The 22,133-nt window shown below is 36.0% G+C and overlaps 1 protein-coding gene across 7 annotated transcripts in view; it reads right to left on the minus strand.

Moving 5' to 3' along the window:
* The window catches only part of LOC144615054 (uncharacterized), a 170,220-nt gene that overhangs the window by 109,480 nt on the left and 38,607 nt on the right, over positions 1 to 22,133 (minus strand). For all 7 annotated transcript variants that reach the window (XR_013553407.2, XR_013553405.2, XR_013553408.2 and 4 more), the window contains one exon: positions 3,629 to 3,799. Coding sequence is in view for 2 of the 7 variants with exons in the window: in XM_078441500.2 (XP_078297626.1) it covers positions 3,629 to 3,643 (15 nt within the window). In the remaining 5 variants the exon portion in view is untranslated. The remainder of the gene's footprint in view (positions 1 to 3,628; positions 3,800 to 22,133) is intronic.

Below are 22,133 nucleotides of genomic sequence, written 5' to 3' on the forward strand. Positions count from 1 at the left end.
ACACACACACAATAGAATTACTCAGCCACCAAAAAGAATGAAATCTTGCCATTTGCAATGATGTGGATGGAACTAGAGCGTATTATGACAAGCAATATAAGTCAGTCAGAGAAAGACAAACACCATGTGATTTCATTCATGTGGAATTTAAAATTGAAAATTAAAACTGAGAAATACTTAAAACACAAGAATACAAAGCCATCAGAAAGATGATATTATGTTATATAGCCTCTGAAAAACTTCACTACACACTTAGAAAGAAAGGTAGCATAAAAGGCCAATAACAGCATTATAATAAAAAGAGCTTTGATATTGTATATCCCTGAACTGGTCTCACAAACTCCCAACCATCATCAAACTACACTTTGAGACCCACTGCTTTAGGACAATGAAAGGACAAATCTTTTTATTTTTTTTATTTTTTTTAATGTTTATTTATTTTTGAGACAGAGACAGACAGAGCATGAATGGGGGAGGGTCAGAGAGAGGGAGACACAGAATCTGAAGCAGGCTCCAGGCTCTGAGCTGTCAGCACAGAGGCCGACGCAGGGCTCGAACTCACGGACTGTGAGATCATGACCCGAGCCGAAGTCGGATGCTTAACTGACTGAGCCACCCAGGCGCCCTGAAAGGACAAATCTTAAGTTTATTGGCACCTTTCATCACCTCCCATCTTTGTCCTTTACTCTATACCCTATACTACTACCCTTTATTGCTCCCTAGGAAGCAAAGAATCATGAATGATGAATACTATAAAGTGTATTTCTTTGGAAATGATATATTTCAATTGTAGTCAAATGACTGCAAACCGTCATTATAAATAGCTATTATTGATTTTTTCTAAGCTATTTGTGAAGTGATAGTTGAGGCAAGATGCCATTTTATAATCCTAAAATCACAGAATCATTAATATGGGACAAATACAGGTAAGACCATAAGAAATAATATCTGGCCAGAATATCTGCTATAAAACTTGAAATGATTAATGATGTCAGGTATATATGTGTGTGTGTGTATATGTGCATATGTATGTGTCAAGGGTGGGGAATCCTTAACAGAATATTAGCAGTGTGTTTTGGATCTGATCAAGAGATAACACATGAAAGCACCAAATCTTCAAAGATAAGTTAACTTAAAATAGATACTTAGCATATTCTGTGAATTAGGAATCTTACTTCGCAACACTAGAATTTTGTCTTGTAAACTGCTAAACTAATAAGTGATCTATAACTCAAGGATTTGTTTTCCATACAGAAGTTTGTTCAATAAAAATGTGTTGGGGTGTCTGGGTGGCTCAGTCAGTTAAGCTTCTGACTCTTGATTTCAGCTCAGGTCGTGATCCCAGCCCATGGGATCAAGCCCCCTGTCGGGCTCCAAGCTGCATGTGGAGCCTGCTTGAGATTCTCTCTCTCTCTTTCTCTCTCTCTCTTTCTGTCCTTCTCCCCCACTCTAAAAAAAAAAAAAAGCTTAAATAAATGAATAAATAAATAAATAAATAATCATGGTGAGAAGACCCTAAGGTGTTCCTCAATGATGCCTACCTCCTAGTATTCCTGTCGTTGTGTAACCCCCTCCCCCACTGAGCATGAGTAGAAGGTAAAGTATAGTCGTAAGGATAACTATATACTTTAGATAAAGTATTGGCTATGCCACCGTTCTTCGATATTGCAAAACTTAACCTACCTCATTTTTCTTTCAAATTGCCTTTCAAAAGGTAAAACCTGTATTGTAATTTCATTAGACATTACTTACCAAGTGTAATTTTTTCCCAGAATCCATCAGTCTGTATGTATTTTAAAAATGTTTACCTGAATAGATAGAAATGAAATTCGCCTGACAAATTTCCTCTAGCCAAACTGCTGCTGAAAACTATGTTAGTATTTAGAGAGGATCCTTAAGGGATTCTCATTTGTAGTCCCAAACGATTTTCTCTTCCTTCCTCTGAGCTCTCTGTTGATGTCCACTCTCTGTGAATCCATGTTTTCAAATGATGCTGGTGCCTTTTTGAGAACTATGATTGTACAGAATCTTACTTTCAATTTTTTTTTTTTTTTTTTTTTACTATGTTAGGGTCATGTTGTGTTTTTCAGAGAATAGGGAAAATATCCTTCTTCTAGGATCTAGGTGTTTGTCACCCAGATGACTATATTATATATAATTTTATTATATATGACCTAATGTTCTATAGAGTCTCTTGTGTCAACACCTCTTTCTGTTCCTATGCCAGTGCCCCCTGTATTCCCCAGTTTGTTCCAATTCATAGACCTAATGCATCATTTAGTCTTAGCCTCATTTTTGGTCCTAAATTTTAAACTTTATACTTTATACTTCAGTCTCCTCCCTGAAAGCATCCTTCTCCTATGCATGTCAACAAATTAAAATGAAATCTATGAGTACTATTCTGTCATGTGATTCAATGGCTAAAGACATTTTTAAATTCATTTCATGATAATGTAGTATTCATAAAAAGTTAGTTATAGCTTTTTCACAATCAAATTGATTATGAAAATTAAGTGAGACAATATATGTGAAAAAGCCTCCCACAATGCTTGAAACCCTACAGACACCGAGCAAATTAATGCTCTCATACATCTTTTTTTTTTTTTTTTCTACCAAATGCAATTTCCTAAGCTTAAAACCAGGACTTAAAGTGACACATACAAGGCAGATGAAGTTCTTGCCATCAAAAAAAAAAAAAATAGAAAAGACAAAGGTAATGAAATAAGGCAGGAAACTGTTGTAGGTTCTCTCAGTTTGGTTGCACTCAAAAGCATCCAAATTTAAGCTACTTTAACAATTACATATTAGTTTGTACAACAAAAACTATAGAAGTACAGTGTCATTTGGGAACACTTCAACTGAACTTCAATTTCTTGGTTTTTCTCTCAGTGCTGCCCTCTCACGTGGCTGCTTTGTCCTCAGACTATTACCAGCAGCAAACCTCTTCTTTCACATTCAGTAAAATAGAAAACCCTGATCTCTATGTCTCTCTCTTAAAAGCAAGAAAATATTTTTCCCGGCAGTCCCCACGGTAACCTCTTTCCAGTTTCAAAGTCCTAAGATATCTTAGGCTAGTCTTGCCTGAAACAATTACTGGCAAAAAGAAAAAAAGCTTTTCATTGGTGGCTGAGACCAACCTGCAGCCTCACATCAGTCTGGCTCAATTTCCCTAATCATGTTATAGCTGCACAAAGAGAAGAAACCAACAGTCCACTCATCGGTAGCCCATGGAAGATTCCTCTGGGTATAGGAGGAACACAAAAAGTGAATGCTAATGACAGTGTGCTCCTTGCCAATGAAAATAACTAATCAGGACATACTTTAAGAAAGGCATAGTAGATTTGTAGGGAGTATGGATGATAGGTAATTGTCTACCAGGAAGGCAAGGCAGGAAAAAGAACTTCAAGGATTACGGCAGGGAGGCATAAAACACCTTACTATGTTGGGGGACTTCCATGTTGTCTGGTATACAGTATATGGTGGCATATTAGCAGAAGACACCATGGTGATTGAGGAGGCAGAAGAGTTTGACTGGATTAAATTATACTGAACCAGAGTTTGACTTTAGGTTGTAAAGCCACTGAGGACTTTCAAGAGAATGATAAGCACATTCATATTTTTGACTTACCTCTGGCACCTGCATGGAGACTGCATTAGATGGTGCCTTTATAAGACCGTGGATCCAGGTAGGTATTGTAGGTAGTACAATAAAACAGGTAAAAGCTGATAAAGTCCTGACCCAAGGCAACAGCAGTGAGGATAAAGATGTTCATGATGTAGAACTTCAGGGCTTGGTGATCTACATGATGGGGCAAATAAAAGAAGGAAACATTAAGTGAAACCTCAAAATGAAGAGTGACATCATTCAATAGTCATTGGAATCTGGAGACAAAAAGAGGTTTTAAAGGATCTGAGTTCACGTTAAGACAGGTTGAGTTTGGATTGGCTGCTTGCATATCCCGTGGAGCTAACCAGAGAGCACTTGGATCAAATCATCTGCGAGAGAAGAGGTCTGGACTGGTGGTATACACCTGCAACATTAATCCACAGTTATTAATTGAAAGTATAAAGGGCTGATATTTTTAAAATGCTAACATGGAAAATAGAAATCCACAAAAAAATCTGGGACGAGTTTCCAGAGATAGAAGACAACTAGTAAAAGTGACCATGGCCAACAGTCTTTAGCTGGGTACGCTACTAATCACTGACATTACTGTCCTATCTAATTCCTTAAAAAAAAACCACATGAAATTTGCATCATGTTTTTTACTATACAGATCAGAGAAAGCAGGCTCAGAGGAAGATGAGAAAAGATCCTCAATATTAAACAAGTAGTTAAAGGAGTGTGAAGCAAACTATTTTTGAAGATAATTTAAATGTGTTAAATCTATATTAGCAGACTATGTGAACATCAACATGACTAGGTATTTTTTATCGTATCCTACACAATGAAGGGCATAAAACTAACTTTTGTGTCATTTACCTTGGTTGAAGTCGTTTCAGTATGCAGAGTAAAAAGAAAAAAAATAATTAAACATTACCAAATCATAAAATCTAGATATTGTATTTCTGTGATAGCATTAGAAAGCACCCTTTGAACTTACCTGTTGAACAATACACTTTACCTCTAGAGGAAAATTGAATCTTCTATTATTCTATCTTCAAGGAGAAGGTTTTCTACTATGAGGCCATGCTAGATGGGGCAAGAATTTTAATGGAAATACAAAAGGGAAGAAAATTGTATTGGTCTTTTGATGATTTTCTTCACCACAGTGGTGTATTCTCTTTGTTCTTCTTGAAGCTGTGTTTGTAATTTGTCTTCTGGCCATGATGACCGGTTTAGCTAGATCAAGTTACACTACTGGCACTAGGAGGGTTGTGCCTGGGAAGTGAGGCTAGGAGTGAGATCAATCAGCATTAGCTACTTTTCTTTAAGCTATCTCATCTTATCTTATCACCCTCTTCAAGGTAACCAAAGCATTCAGGGCTTACTCCTTCAAAGAACACATGATTTAATAATTACCAAATTGACTTTCAAAAGGCTATACTTCAGAATATTGTACATAATTTTGGGATGAAGAACAGAACATCTCTTTATGTTAAAGAAGCCCCAGGCTCTGAACCTATTCAGGGCATGAAATGCAGTGACAGGGAAGGAAGCAATACTAAAGCCCTAATATGTTTACGAAGAGTAAAGAAAGCTTCTTCACTTATCGCTTGCCTGTGTAGGGCTTGAGAAAAGGACCCCAAGGGAGAAAGGACCTCACCACACCGTAAATGTCTCTGCAGATAAGCACAGAGATGCAGCCCTTTCCCCTTATCCTCCTCTGTTCCATGTGCCTCACGTAACAAGAACAGAAGAAGGATTTCTATTCTGTGGCATGTAAGAGGTGAGCAGCTCTGGGAATTATCACCTAGTTTTCTTTAGGCTGCTGTTTTACTAGGCCAAGGGAATATCCCCCACATACACTAAAGAAGCACGAAATGGTACTGTCAGCCATGGATCTAAAGGTTGTGTGCAGTCAGCAATGACCCGAGAGTCAGCCAGAAACTAGGCTCAGCCAATAAGAATATTATGATCTCCAGGATCAGGTCACCTCATCTTACAACTTGTCACTGCCTGTCTCCTGGAACTTTAGATGTCACCTGAGTGATATTAAATTGATGGAAAGATTGAGTTTCTAACATCCATGAAAACGGGGCCTTAAAATTAAATTTAAGGGTAGACATAGTAAAATAAATTTACAGTTCCTTCATGACTGAGTTTATAACCCGAATTTTATACCAGCTACGCTTGCCTTTGCCTCTCACAATTAGAGGAGCCAAGTCCAGAAGGCAGTACTAAAAACGGAGACAAGAAGCAATAGGTTTTGCACTTCCTCTGATCTATGCCTTATACATAAAAGACAAAAGATGTCTTTACTGCACACATGCAATCCAGTCTATCTCAACAAGCGGGGTCCCTGGCAAAGACTTGCTGCCAACACTCTGGTGCAATTTGCCTGGAGGGTCGTTAATATAGCATCCTCACAAATCCAGGTGGGAACAGATAGCTGGTGGAAGATTGGGAATCCCTGATGCTAAACACTGCTCATCACCTGAGAGATGGCTGACATTGCACCCTCAAATATAATGCAATCTGTGTGTCTCAATGCTGGTTAGCATTCTATAAAGAGTAGATAAAACATTCTTTTTAAAATGAAAAGCAAGGGTGGGGGGATGAGTGAAACAGGTGAAGGGGATTAAGAGTATACTTATGATAAGCTCTGAGTAATGTACAGAATTGTTGAATCACTATATTGTCCACCTGAAACTAATAAGAACATAATATGTTAATTACACTGGAATTAAAATAATAAAAATAAAGTGCAAAGCAGAATATCATCTTAGATGTTAGTGTCGGCAATTCCTCTGCCTACTGTCAATACCAAAACATCTGTAAAAGGTATATTTGGACTTTCAAGATTTGTGTGTATATTGGCATCAACTTCTTTTAAGAAAATATGCTTTGGGGAGCATGAGTGGCTCATTTGGTTAAGCATCCGACTCTTGATTTCAGCTTGGGTCATGATCTCACAGTTCGTGAGTTCAAGCCCTGCATCGGGCTCCGGGCTGACAGTGCAGAGCCTGCTTGGAGTTCTCTGTCTCCCTTTGTCTCTGACCCTCCCCCACTCATGCTTGCTCTCTTTCAAAAATAAAATAAACTTTTTTTTAGAAAAAGGTATGGTTTCAGCGATAGGTTTAACGTGTGTCTGTGTGTAAACATGCCAATATGTATGAATGTATATCTTCTTAATATAGAAAAATAGAAAAGGCAGTGCAAATGTCAAGAGTATGTAATTGCCATTCAGTATATAAGATGATTATCTAGAATTCTGTTTCAAAAAGGTAAAGGACATTATGCTGAAATCTATTAATTATAATTTAATTTACTCAGAATGTACCACTCCAGAGATTATTTCTATTTATAGTTATTTTAATGACAGAAGCTGGCATCAAGATCAGTTTTTACATATACCTTTGCTATAGACAAAGAATACTCATGATATGATGCTCCTCTTGAAACATCAAAATGTGTCTAACCATATTTACCTGAGAATTTACAATTGTCATCTGGAATTGGTTTTTCTATGTCTAGTTATCTATTATAAATATAGTCCAGGGTGAGGATGAAGAACAGTACAAAGGAAAACAGAAAGTAATTTACAAAAAATAAAACCAAAAAACCCCACTAAGATGGGGCACCGAACTGGCTCAGTCGGTAGGGCATGCAACTCTCAATCTACATATTTCAAATAGGGAATAGTCAAACATTACATTTGCAAAGATGATGGGTAAGAAAAGAACAGGAAATTGGCAATTCATTTTGGCAAGATGCAGGTCACTGATGAGCATTTTCAGAGATGACGGGGGAAGAATAGCCTGATTTTCAAAGCTTGAGGAGGAAATGGATATGAAGAAGTGTGTAAAGGCAATTCCTTTAAAGACTTTCTTTGAAGGGAGCCAGGAAATGGAGAATAACTGTGAAGACCTGAAAGAAAAGAAAGCTAAGGTCAAGAGACAGATCAATGTTTTTAAATTTTAAGGGTGGATAAAGTTAAAGCAGAATATTATGGTGATGAGAATGTTCTGGTATGTGGAGAAACCGCTGAGGCAAAGAGCAAACTGGGTTACTCTTTTCTGCTTCCAGATAATAGACTTGGAAACTGAAGTTAATTCAAACATTTAAAAGAAAAAAGAAGATTCAAGATTAAAACTTTTAAATATCCCCTAGTGAACTTTTGTGGTGTTTAGCAATGGTCTTTATTACATCCTGACTAAGTCTTAGTTCATGTGATATCTTGTAACATTTTACAACTGAAGATACATGATAGAAAGAGATGAGAAGACTTAACAGACACTTGTCACTCTAAATATTGCCTGGTATTTTTTAAAATAATCAAATCTTGTAAAGAGCCTCTAAGCTAATAAAAGATTACAATCACTTCTGAAAGGTGAGGCGAATTTAACATCTCTTGCTTTAAAAGAAAAGTAGCTGATGAAAGTATTTTAAAATCCCAGAAAATGAATGTCACAAAATCGGATGGTGAAATATAAAAATCTTGCTATGCACTAAGTAAAGATCAAAGCTTGGGAAGTCAAAAAATTTTTCTTAGTTGGTATATTATTAGTATGTAGAATAAGCTATTGAAGAAAGTAATAAAATCTTTAACTATGAAAATGATTTAAGCATTTGGACTGCAAAGTTTACGGCCTTCAAACATTAGCTCTGTAAGTGGAGAGATCATTAAGAACCATATGGCTCCCTTTTTTGTAAAAGCATTATTTCAGCAGAAAGAAAGATAGAACAGAGTCAGTATTCTTTATTTTAACACATATTGTTAGGGGTGTCTGGGTGGCTCAGTGGGTTAAGCATCTAACTCTTGATTTTGGCTCAGGTTATGATCTCACAGTTCATGGGTTCAAGCCCCGCATTGGGCTCTGTGCACTGATGGTGCAGAGCCTGCTTGGGATTCTCTCTCTCCCTCTCTCTGCCCCTCTCCAGCTCTCTCTCTCAAAATAAATAAATAAACTTAAAAAAATAAAGCACAGGGGCACCTGGGTGGCTCAGTCGGCTGAGCCTCCGACTTTGGCTCAGGTCATGATCTCACGGTCCGTGAGTTCGAGCCCCACGTCGGGCTCTGTGCTGACAGCTCAGAGCCTGGAGCCTGCTTCAGATTCTCTCTCTCTCTCTTTCTCTCTCTCTCTCTCTCTCTCTCTGTACCTCCCCTGCTCATGCTCTGTCTCTCTCTTTCTCAAAAATAAAGATTAAAAAAAAAATAAAGCACAAGTTGTTTTTCTCAAAAACAATTAAAACATTAAACAAGTAAAATCTATTGTTAATCAAATAATATGAGAAACAAGTCAGCCTGAAAAACTTTGACAGTAGCCTTGTGTTAGGTAAAACATGTCTATGCTTAGTGAAGACAAAGGAAGAAAAAAATAATCAGCCAGAATTATTCAGGTAACTGAAGCACTATGGAACTGCAGGGTTTTACAATAATAGTATAGATTAGCTGTACTTAACTGTGTTCAGTAATTCGATCATGATGCAGTTCTGTTTTCTTTGGCACTTATAAGCATGACAACACGGAATGCTGACAATACCCTCTTGCAAACTGAAGAAGACCATGCAGGAAAATATTTCAATACTTCAAGTCCCCAAATACTTCTCTATCTCCCAAATATCTAGGTCAGTAAGAAAAACTGTGCTTTATTTACTTCTTACAGTCATTTGGTTGATAACTGCCATTGTTGCTTAATATACTTGAAAACTACTCACCCATAACCCACCACCAACTCACAGTTCCTTTGCTGATAAAAGTTCCTGCACAAAGTTAGGCAAAGAGCAATCAGTTAACCAGAACAAAATGTGTATCCATCTAATGACAAGTATCAATTCCGAAACAAGGAAGCTTTCCTAAGAAATTAAATGCTAAAATCAGAAGGTTGTATAATTTTCATGTCCTTGAAAGCTTGTTAATATTGAGTTTTACACTACAAAAGAAAATTAAATACTGATTTTTTTATGAGGCAGAAAAAGAAATCTCCCCTTTGTTTTCCTTTCAGTTCAACAGAATTATCAGCATGAAGAGCTTACACACCTTATTTCTAAAGAGTTCATCTGATTTAAACACATATTATAATATCACTTACATAGTCCAAAATGGACTCAGACATGGACAAGAAACAAGCAGGCAGAGACAAATTGGTAGGAGTACTCAAGATCTAATGAGGACCTATAAAGAAGCAGCGTGAAAAGGGTCAGTATAACTTAAGTGTCTGGGCAAGAGAAGTAGTGCAAAAGTAGACTTTGGGGCACAGCAGTTTTTGATATGCAAATCTGCTCACACCTCATTATAAATCTGGGAATAATGTCAAAGCAAGGTGGGAGTAGCCCTGGTTCACATGCCTTACCTGACCCCTCAGGTAAGATTTTGTTTCGCTAAATGACAGCAACTGAACAGAAAATATTCAGAATGAGCTGAACTTAACAGGCCATGAAGGTGCAATATGTCCAGAGACACTCATTTCACCACCAGTCTTCCTGGCTCCATTCAGTTCTGTGCTCTGCTGAGGAAGTTTTTATTGTGTTGTGCTTTCCAGTTGGGTATTTTTCCTTTGTTTCCACAATTCAACAGCCTAAATCTTTCCTTATACTCCTTCCAATGAGTCACTATCACCTTTTTTTTTTTAAAGATAAATTCCTGAATTTACTGTTGTATTTGTTTACTTATTAGAAATATAACTTGTCTTTTTAACTGTTAGTATTTTTATTGAAGTACGTTAGTTGGGGCTCTGATTACAAAATCACACAGATTCTGAATAGTCGGTCCTTAATTTTGTTGTCTCATAGCCCTATTGTTTTCAGTGTGTAATTTTTACGAATACACTTTTTTAAAGGAAGATGTATATTGCAATATAGCAAAGTATCTGTAATACTATTCTAGCTCATAAGTTGGAACACTAAGAAAGAAAAAAAAAAAAATCAGTTGCTGCCCCTAAAATATTTCCTTCTATCTGAGTATTATTTGCAGGACAATGAGCAGGAATGTCAGTTTCCACAGTACTCTGATAAGTGTGTGTGTGTGTGTGTGTGTGTGTGTGTGTGTAGAGAGAGAGAGAGAGAGAGAGAGAGAGAGAGAGAGAGAGAGAGAACATGCAGAACAGTCAGGAAGAGGGAGAAAAAGAGCTATTTCAGGGAGCCAAAGGCTAAAATACATGATGCCATTAATCCTTGCTATTTTAGCTAGGTCACATTCTGTTCAATCAACATCCAAAGATTATAAATATTCATAAAGGAGCCAAGGTTTTCTTTAAAAATTTTTTAAAAATGTTTTATTTATTTACTTTGAGAGAGAAAGATAGAGTGCGAGCAGGGGAGGGGCAGAGAGAAAGGAAGACACAGAATCCAAAGCAGAAACAGGCTCCAGGCTCTGAGCCGTCAGCACAGAGACTGACGTGGGGCTTGAACTAACAAACTGCAAAATCACGACCTGGGCCGCAATCCGACGCTTAACTGACTGAGCCACCCAGGTGCCCCAGAAGTCAAGGTTTTAAAGACTGGGAAATAAGGCCACATTTAGACATTAAAATGTGTCTCATATTCAGCCCACTGTTTCGAGAAACAGAGGTGAGACATACCTATTTATTTTTATAAAGATGCTTATATATAGTGTTTACCAAATGTGAACTAGCAATTCAATTAAACAAGAACTAAGAAGGCTGCTTTGTTTCATAAGGTTGCAACAATTAGATATTCTTTTTATTCCTTATGTCTAACTCTGTGACTGCCATCAACATATCATGTAATAAACAACCTCTTAGTGTCTGCTTCTATCAGAGGACTCTCAAATATTGCAGAATAGGCAACATGTCTATATATTTTGTATCCCTAACACAGTGTTTAGAATGCAAATGTTTGTTGAATTACTCAATCATATGAATAAACAAATAAGAAAAAAAATTATGTAAATACTGATCTTCATCTCACAATTTTTCAATTCCTAATCTTAGATATTAGGAGCTAATATACTGTCCTCGAGGACATCCACACCACATAGTATTTTATTACTACTTCTTTCATAGTACTTATTATGGTTGCTACTGTATTGCACACCTTTCTGCATATGTCCATTATCACCACTAGATGGGGAGCTTTGGAAGGTACTCTCATGTTCTTTCTAGAGATTACCATAACTTTTTATGCCCAGTAGATGTTGAATAAATATTCTCTGAATATAATGTCTTTTTTAAAGGATATTAGACACAATTATATATAACAAAATTATCAACAGTGAAAATTTCACTAATTTTAGGATCCAGAAATCATATTTCAATATTTAAAATAATTTTTAGATAAGTGACAATTTTCATGAGGCATTTTGATATGCAAATTAAAAATAAGCATTCAAGAATTTTTTTGAGGGGGGCAGAGAGAAACAGAGTGACCCCAACAGGGGGCTTGATCTCAGGACTAAGAGATCATGACCTAAGCTGAGCTAAAATCAAGAGTTGGAAGCCTAACTAACTGAGCCACTAGGTGCCCTAAACATTCAAGAATTAAAAAAAAAATCCTTGGAATCATAAAGTGTTCATTTATATTTTTAATCATAGTTTATAAAACTAACAATTTCAATTTTTGATGATTGAAAACATGACGGAAGAATTTTCTTAAGAGAGCCCTGCAATCTAAAATACCAAGAAATAAGGTTTCAGAATGCTATTTCTTACAGTGTCTAAATTCTCAGAGGTTGGAATGATGAAATAATGCTTAAAAATGAAACATATCTAATGGAAATATAGAGATGAAGAGTGATTTCTTCAAAGAAAAACAAAGTTTATTTTGTGTGCTGTGAGATGTTGTGATTTAATATGATGTAATGTCTGTGTTGGTTTTCCCTTTGTGTTCCTTTCTCCTCTTTTATTCTTGTAATTACATGCTTCAGTGATTTATGATGGCAGTATCCAATCATTGGTTCTGAAGCAATAAAAGTACGGCATTGGAAAGTTCTACTTGCTGTAACATCTTCTGGCGATGGAGACGTGACACTGTTTAAAAAAAAACAAAAACAAAAACAAAAACTAAACTAAACTAAAAAGCTTTTCAATAGCGCTCTCAAAGTAGAATGCCTGAGCGATTGGTCTGTCCTGTACTCTGGAATCTAACAGACCCTAACATTAAAACGACGTTTTGCAGTATTCTGGTAAGTTTGAAATCAGTCATTCTGTTTCCTGAGAGGTACATCTGTTGAAATGCTTCTACTTCATCTTGAAGCAAACCAAACAGAGAACTCTACAAAGAAGCAAGTTGTGCTCCTGGCCATCTGTAGTATGCAAACAAATGCCCTCATCAACTTCCATCACTTAATCTCTAGTTTTATTTAAGATTTTTGGTGGTGGCATTGATCAGTCTATTCTTTTTTTCTCCAACTGTATTGAGATATGGTATAAATTTAACGTGTACAACATAGTGATTTGATACACATATATATTGCAAAAAAATGATTACCACAATAAGGCTAACAGCTGCATCACCTCACTTAATTGCCTTTTATTTATTTTTTGTGGTGAGAACATTTAAGATTCTACTTTCAGCAATTTCAAAGTATATAATATTGTTAACCATAGCCATTCTGTTGCACATTAGGTCCCTAGAATTTACTTATCTTATATTTGGAAATTTGTACACTTTATCCAGCATTTTCCTATTTTCCCCACCCCTAGCTCCTGGCAAACACTACTCTACTTTCTATTCCTATGAATTTGGGTCCTTTAGATTCCACATATGTAAATGACATCATATGGTATTTAGTATTTTCTTTCTCTGCTGACTTACTTCACTTAGCATAATGCCCTCGACATCCATCTATGTTGTCACAAAAGGCAATGTTTTTGTTTTGTTTTGTTTTATGGCTGAATAATATTCCATTGTAAATACATACCACTCTTCTTTAACCATTCACCTGTGGATGCTCAATCTATTTAGATATTCAAATGTATAAAACAGAAGCACCATTCAGGTGAGACATTGGTCTTATACTGAAGGACAATGTGGTGTGAAAAGGCCATAACACAGGTCTCAATCACCACTGTGCATCAGAATCAACTGGGGAAATCTTTTAGAAAATATAGATTTCCAAGCTGTATCCCTATGATTCCATTTCATGGGTGAAGCTGGGGCACTATTTTCTAAAAGCTGCTTCAGCAATTTTAAAGTACAGCCAGGAATGAGAACCAGTCCAATAGATTATCTGAAAGAAACGTGAACATAGACCTAATTCAGCAGACCTGAATCAATAGCCATTACAGACTCTTACTAGTTAAGACTTTAAAACAAAACTTCTTCAGTTAATATCTTTTTAAAAAATTGATTTTACTGCAGGACTTCTAAGTTCTCTAACAAAGGTAAAGACTCTTGCTGCACTATAGCATTAAACAAGCTACCTTAACCTTGCAAAGATGTTTATGAATCAATAAAATTTGCTATTGTTGATAACAATCAATATATTTGCAACTTATTTATTTTTTTTACCTTTTTAAAGTTTATCTACTATTTTGAGAGAGAGAGAGAGAGAGAACAAGCAGGGGAGGTGCAGAGAGGGAGGCAGAGAATCCCAAACAGGCTCTGCACTGTCATCATGGAGCCTGATGGAGGGCTTGATCTCACAAACCATGAGATCATGACCTGAGCCAAAATCAAGAGTCAGACGCTTAACCAACTGAGCCACCCATGCGCCCTTATTTGCAACTTCAAAGGGAAACACTATTTATAACTCTAACAATGGCAATTGCTCTTAAAAAAATACTTAATAAAACACCACTAGACCTATGATAATATCTACATATCAACTCAGAAGGGAAAGATGTTGAGGAAATCCTTGCCTGCTGGTCTCCACAAGTTTTTCTGGTGATTGCCTAGTATTACCTAAACGTGTATTCTGTGAAATTCCATGACACTATTCTACAAAAACTAATTAGGAGTAAATTAATTTTAATACTACACATACCTGACACATTTTTTATAAAAAAATAAATTTCTGGACCCAATTGCTACAGTAATCATTTAAAATAAAAAGGTGACTTTTGCTTAAAAGAAAAATAGTGTGAAAGGACAGCTTGAGAATGCAATGAAATATTACTTCTTGAGTGTACTATAGATATTCCATAAGTTATAATTGTTATACTCCACCAAGGGCCTGGAATCTGGTAAATCAGGGATTGTGGAAAAAATAAAAGAAGACTCTCCTGCAGCAGCAATTACCCAGAGACAAAGTCAGCCAAGAACTGAGAGAGGAAAGTCATATTAAAATTTGATTTTGGCAAAGGATGCCAATATATAGCCATCAATGATGCTCTTCCATCAGCTAAACACCTATCAGGGGCACCCAGAATTCAACACTCCTAGTTTACAATGTTTTTTTACAATTGGGATCTTCCATTGGATTAATATGTTACATTAAGATGCTATTATCAAGTGAAATTGAATGCTCCAAAAGCCTTCAGGAAAACTACCAATAGTTTCCATATATCAAGAATATGAGTTTTTTAAAAAGGAAATATATGTGTAAGTGACAAAATTTGCCACCCCAAAACATATCACTTTGGCATGTGAATTATTTTAGGCTCATTATTATTATTATTACTATTATTATTATTATTATGATGAGAGAGAGAGAGTGCACACAAGTGAGAGAGGGTGGTGGCAGTGGGTGTAGGGGAGTAGAGAGAGAAAGAAAGGGGGAGAGAAAGAGAATATCTTAAACAGGTTCCATGCTCAGTGTGGAGCATGACATGGGGCTTGATCACATGACCCTGGGATTATCACCTGAGACAAAATCAAGGGTTGGATACTTAACCAACTGAGCCACCCAGGCATCGCTAGGGTCATTATTTTTAAGAAACAGAAGACACAAGGGGTTTTTCTTTCTTGTGTTCCCCCTCCAACTACCTAAAAAAATTTAGACAGAGGACCTGCTCCAGAAAGGGAGCTCTCACCATAGACAACTTCAGGATAATATGAACTAGGTGTGGTAGACAGAGAGAAAGTTAGCAAAATCTGTTTGTCTCTCTCTGTTCTCTCTATGTTCCATTACTTCTGTTTGTCCAGCAAACATTTGTTTACCAAATATTTACTTTTTCATCTTCCTTTGAACTGTTTTCCTTCTCTTTGAGGTTCCAGACGCCTATCCCTTCTCCTTAGCTCTGGATGGCATATAAGCCTCAATTGCTGACTGCTTGTGAGCCTCATATTCTCATGGAGCCTCTGTACATACGAAATCAAATTTGATTTTCTCCTGTTTATCTGTCTCATGTCAATTTAAGAATTAGACAAGACAAAAGAGTCTTGAATGGCAAAGGTAAATTTTTCCTCCCCAACAAGTGGAACTTTTAGTTTTGGGGGTTTTGCACCAATTTTACAGGGTGTCAAATCTATAGGTATGTTAAGTCATATGCCAACTCTAAAAACTAAAGCTGAGCTTCCAGCGCGTCCAAGGCTGCCCAATTTGTACCAATTGCTTTTTCAACAACAACAACAAAAGGCCATCGTTGCAAAGCGATTCTGTCACCTACTAGATAAAAGTGTTCCATAAGTTTGGATTTACCAGTGTGAGGCTGTAACGGAGAGAGCCAAGCAGTTATTTATGTACTTCCAATTCTGTGCTGATGCATTACAGTGAACATAAGCCACTCTTTCTTACTTCAAATACTTCACTTTAAGTTATTGGAACTGTTTAAAACTAGAATGCTGAAAGACATTGAAAAACCAGTTATTCTTCTACTATAGAAAATAAAAAACTATCCACAAATAGGCTAAAAAGAGAACAGAATGGAACAAAATTAAATGTTATAAAAGAAAAAATCAAAAAGTTCTAGAGCTGCCACACATTGCCATACTTGCATGAAATATATTGATCTCTGGTCTTTTCCCTTTAAGGCCATGCTTTCCAACTTTGTTTGCATATTAGAATTGCCTGGGGGAATTTCTTAAGTAGTAATTTACAGGCTTCACCCCCAGAGATTCAGACTTAATTGGTCTAGGGTGGGCATCTGTATATTTAAAAAGCACCCCAGGAGATTCTAACATAGTTAGGGTAGAGTCCATTGCCTCTTAGTATGTCTATCATCGACAGCATTTTCTGCAAATCTGAGAGAATAATATTAACCCAGTATCCCATGTGACCTGCAGTAGCAATACTAAATTGACCAATAGATGCTGCAAGTTTGCTTGGTAGAAAACCTCTCTGATCCCTTTTTCAGACTCATTAAATTCTACAATTATCCATATGACCAGGTAGGTTCCTGATTTAATGCCAGTTCATCTACAGTCTTCACACAGTTTGATCTAATCAAGAGACTTTCAAGGGGCACATATATGGGAGAAGGAACAAATGTAATTGTGGTTAGAGAATTCATTATGTCTTCCAAATGATATATAAGGACTACCTATGCCTTAAAAAAGAGTCTGAGGAACTCCAATCATACCTATACCCTCTAGGAGGAAAGGAGGAAAGGGTTTGTATAATTTTAAATTAAAGATTGTAAAAATGTCACAGGTTTGTACTATTTTTTCTTGCTGGCTACAAGATTAAGTCTCATCATATAACAAGGTAGTTTTTATAGTAAATGGAAGTGTTATTGTTCAAAATCAGTGGGAAGTTTTGATCTCTATTTCTTCATTTTGCTTATCTTTATCTTTCTTGTAAGCACACACTGCAGGGATAAAAGAGGAAAGGAAGAGGAAAGTGGGAAGGGAAAGGTGTGGGAAGGGACCACACTGTCATTCCAGAGAGTTTTATAGCAATTACAAAGCTGAAGGATGTATTTGTTTCTTGTTTTGGTTTGTTTGTTTATAGCTAAGGAAAAAACAAAAACAAAACAAGGTCATCACATGGAAGTTAGCTTCCTTTACTGTAAGTTTGATTAACATGAAATTCCAAAGTATTTTGCATATGTAAATAAGGAAGGTTACTTTAGTGGCATTTGAGATGCATTAGGCACATCTATTAATCATTGGCAAAATCCAACTTTTTTTCAGTCATGTGAGAGTCATACCAATTTGATGCTTCTGCTCTCCTTTCTTTGCCCCTCCACAGTCAGGATTCTGTGCTTATGCCAGAGCATGAAGTATCTAGACCTATTTGACTATATTATAATCACTGTCCCCTCCCCTCCCTTACACGCATACACACACACACACACACACACACACACACACACACTGTATAAATAGGGGATCAAACACAATATTAATATAACATTCAACCTTGTTTATTCTTTGAGAGCCTCTGCTTAACATAGACTACATCCTCTCCAAGGGTCCACAATTTACTTGAATCCTAAAAGGCAAAACATATTTCTAATCTGTGAAACCACAAGAACTATTTTCAGGCTTCTAAATGTGTTACTGTCATTTACAGAAGAATGGTTAAACGTATTCTGACACAAAAGTAGTGTTCAGTTTTGACTTCTGTTAACCTAATATCCGAGTTAATAGCATTTACATAATAACTCTAGGTAATTTAAGCTAGTTAAATGTGAATCCTAAATATCTCTGTATTATTCTTAAAACATTATTTAAGTTTTAACAGATGTAGCTTCAGGAAGTTAGAAATACTCCAGCTCATCAAAACCACCAAAACAATTAACAGAGTTGTTTTTTTTTCTGGTTCTAGTTTTTCAGAATTGTGTATATTTCCAGTGTCTAGCTCTTCTAAAGATGGTGACTGTGTTTCGTTTAGTCACTATACAAATTTGACAGGTTGAATATAGAACAGTAAGAAGAAATTTACATTCACATGCAATTCAGCCAGAGGATCTAGAATGACATCTTTGGATACTAGTAAACTAACCCTTGACTTGAAAATTGGTAAATGAAGAGGAAAAAATCAAGCAGTTAACCTGTCTTTCTATCTAAAGTGTACTACTGAATGAGAAAAGGGAAAGTTTCTCTTTATAGAAGTATAATAGTTAATAAATGAAAAACAGCTGATTAAATATCATCATTTTGCAATCCTAGTGAATTAATGGATTTAGACATTAGAATATTGCTAAAGAGAGGCTGCCAGGCTGTATGTGGCTCTCACTAGAAGAATGCTCCATCAGTAATGCAGATGGAAAAGTCAAAGAGCAGGTCATGAAAGGTATCTGTATCCTGAGATGAAGAAAACAGAAAGAGGAACAAGTTGGACTAAAGGATAATCAGTTCATTGTACGACAGGCTGAGTCCAAAATGACACATCCATGGGAAATGTTAGATGGGTTTTAAGGATCACAAGACCAGAAGAAAGATCTAATCTGAAGATATATTAAGAAAGTTGGTAGCATATAAATGGTAGTTGAGGTTTTGGAGTTAATAACATAGGGAGATTTGAAATAAAAGTTGGATGGCTGGGAGCAGAGGAGTGTGATTAATAAGGGAACAGGAGCAGGACGAATGAACTGAAGGTGTGTTTTGCTGCCTTATATATTTATATTCAGCTGACTGTGGTATAAACAATGTATCCTCTGTTTACAGTGGACCTTTGCAGAGTGTAAACTCTGAAAAGCCTCTGTCCGGTAGTATACAAAGGAAATTGTAATGTTAGGGCCAAAGTATCTGGAAATAAATCATTGCTACCTTGGATTAACTCTTGTCATCTCATGCATAGGACATTAGTGCTTGGTTCTGGGTGTTATGGCTTGATTTGGCTCATCTGAGTCTGCAATAATTAGCACTTGATTAATGTGTAATATTAAATACAATGAATGTATTGTATAATATAATGCTAACTTTAGATGTGGTTTGACAAATGTTTTTCAGTTATATTATTCCTCAGTGAATTTTAAAAAGAATTATTAGGGGATACTATTAAGTACCGTGAAAGCTATTTGGATGCATTCAGGTCTCTAAGTTTGTCAAATTCTATTTTATATTTGGTCACTAATGGCTCATTTCCAACAGTTCCTAAATTTAAAATTAATCATATTGAAAAGTAGGTTTTTACTATATACAAGGCAGTATTTACAGAATAGAGATGTCTTAACATGCTCAGCCACTTCTGTTCTCCCCCTCCTCAAACAGTATAGAGTTCTTGTAACATAATAACATATTCTAAAAATGATAATCAATAATTAGCAAGAAAAAATTTGCTTGATTGTGAAAGATCTGAACCATAATAAGCCAAATTCTAAGGAAAGCTGTAAAAGTTAATGGACTGAAAGGATTGATCCTTGCCTTAAGAAAATGAAGTAAACCAGCCAAACTCTTCCATAATTTTTAGGGAAAATAAGTAATTGTGGAAACAAACTCACAGTCATTTCAGGACATCACAGAGATTACAAAGAATAGAAGAGTGGGAAAACAGCAACTCACTGACTCTCATATTACTTTCTAAGTGCTTTTCTCAATATTACTAATTAAAGGCCCTCTTAAAACACAAAATAAAAGTTCTGCCTCTCCTCTTGAAATGGTGGCATTAGTGATCAATCAAAAATACCTAAACTAAGCAGACCCAGTTTTCCCAGCGCTATTGGCTAAAGAGAGTATCCTTTTCACATTGTGTCATCTTGGCATCATTGTCAAAATCATCTTCCCATATAAGCCTGGGTTTATTTCTGAACTTTCTATTCTGTCCCATTGGTCTATATATCTCTTTATAACCATACCATACTGCTTTTATTACGGTACCTTTGTAATATGCTTTGAAGTTAGGTATGAACACTCTGGTTTTTTGTTTGTTTTCTCTCAAGATTGTTTTGGCTATTAAGAGTCCTTTGTGATTCCATATGAATTTTAGGATCATTTTTTTTTTCTAATTCTGAAAAAGTGCAATTGGGATTTTGATAGGGATTGCACTGAATCTCTAGATCCCTTTAAGTAGTATGGAAATTTTAATATTATGACTTCCACTAAATGAACAGAGAAATCTTTTATTTATTTGTGTCTTCATTAATTTCTTTCAGCAATGTTTTGTAGTTTTCAGTGTACAAGTTTTTTCTTCCTTGCTTAGGTTTTTTTCTGAGAATCTTATTCTTTTTGATGCAATTGTAAATGGGATCATTTTCCTAATTTCCTTTTCAGATTGTTGCCAATATATAGAAGAGCAACTGATTTTTGTACATATGCAAAAGAATGAAACTAGAACCTTATCTTACACCATACAAAAAAAATCAACTCAAAATTGATTAAAGAGGTAAACATAAGAACTGAAACTATAAAAGTACTAGAAGAAAACATAGAGAAAAGCTTTATTACACTGGTCTTAGCAATGATTTCTTGGCTATGACACCAAAAGCACAGGAAACAAAATCAGGAATAAACAAGTGGGCCTAGAACAAAATAAAAAGCTCTGTGCAGCAAAGGAAACAATCAACAAAGTGAAAGGCAACCTACAAATGGGAGAAAATATTTATAAACCAGATATATAATAAGGAATAAATTCCCAAAATATATTAAGAACTCCTGTAACTCAATAGAAAACACACATGCAAACCCCTCAAATATCCTGTTAAAAAATAGGCAAATAACTTGAATAGCTATTTCTCCAGAGAAGATATACAGATGGCCAACTGGCTTATGAAAAGATATTCAATATCACTAATCATTAGGGAAATGTAAATCAACCTGCAATGGGATATTGTCTCACATGGGCATCATAAAAACAAATTAAAAAAAAAAAACAAGTGTTAAGGAGTTTCACTAAAATCTTTAAAAATATTTTCTGTGTAATATTAGTTTTTATAATAATTTCTCCCAAATTATAGTATATTCATGTAAAAGAAAACAAATTCTACCTTCTTAAGAAAGATCAGGGTGGGGAAACCATGGCATAGAGAGCCTACAGGAGATCAATTAGAACCTCTGGAACACAGAATTAAATCTAAGTAATTCCTGAATATTGAGATTTAAAACTATATGAAAATATTAAACATTATTCTCAAGGAGAAGATATATATTATACATACGAAAGCATAAAAATATAACCCACTGGGGGCACCTGGGTGGCTCAGTCGGTTGGGTGTCCGACTTTGGCTCAGGTCGTAATCTCATGGTCCGTGAGTTCGAGCCCCACGTCGGGCTCTGTGCCGACAGCTCAGAGCCTGGAGCCTGTTTCATATTCTGTGTCTCCCTCTCTCTGACCCTCCCCTGTTCATGCTCTGTCTCCCCCTGTCTCAAAAATAAATAAACGTTAAAAAAAATTAAAAAAAAAATATAACCCACTGTATTGTTTTGTTAGGGCTGCCACAATTAAACATGACAGACTTGTGGCTTATACAATAGAAATTTATTTTCTCATGGTTTCTGGACGCTAGAAGGCCAAGTTCTGTCTGGAAGTATGGTTTCTCCTGAGGCTTTTTACTCCTTGACTTGCAGATGGCTGTCTTCTGTGGTCTTATTCTGGGTATGAACTCATCTCTGGTATCTCTCCCTCTTCTATAAGGACAGTGGTCCTATTAGATTAGAATCCCACCCAAAGGAGCTCATTTTAACTTAATCACTTCCTTAAAAGACCTGATCTCCAAATATGGATACTGGAGGTTGCTACTTCAACATATGGGTACAAAATTCAGCCCGTAATACCTATACATGTATAGATGTTTGGATACATGTA

Source organism: Panthera onca, chromosome F2 (genome assembly GCF_046562875.1).
Source record: "Panthera onca isolate mPanOnc1 chromosome F2, mPanOnc1 haplotype 2, whole genome shotgun sequence".
Classification (NCBI taxonomy): domain Eukaryota; kingdom Metazoa; phylum Chordata; class Mammalia; order Carnivora; family Felidae; genus Panthera; species Panthera onca.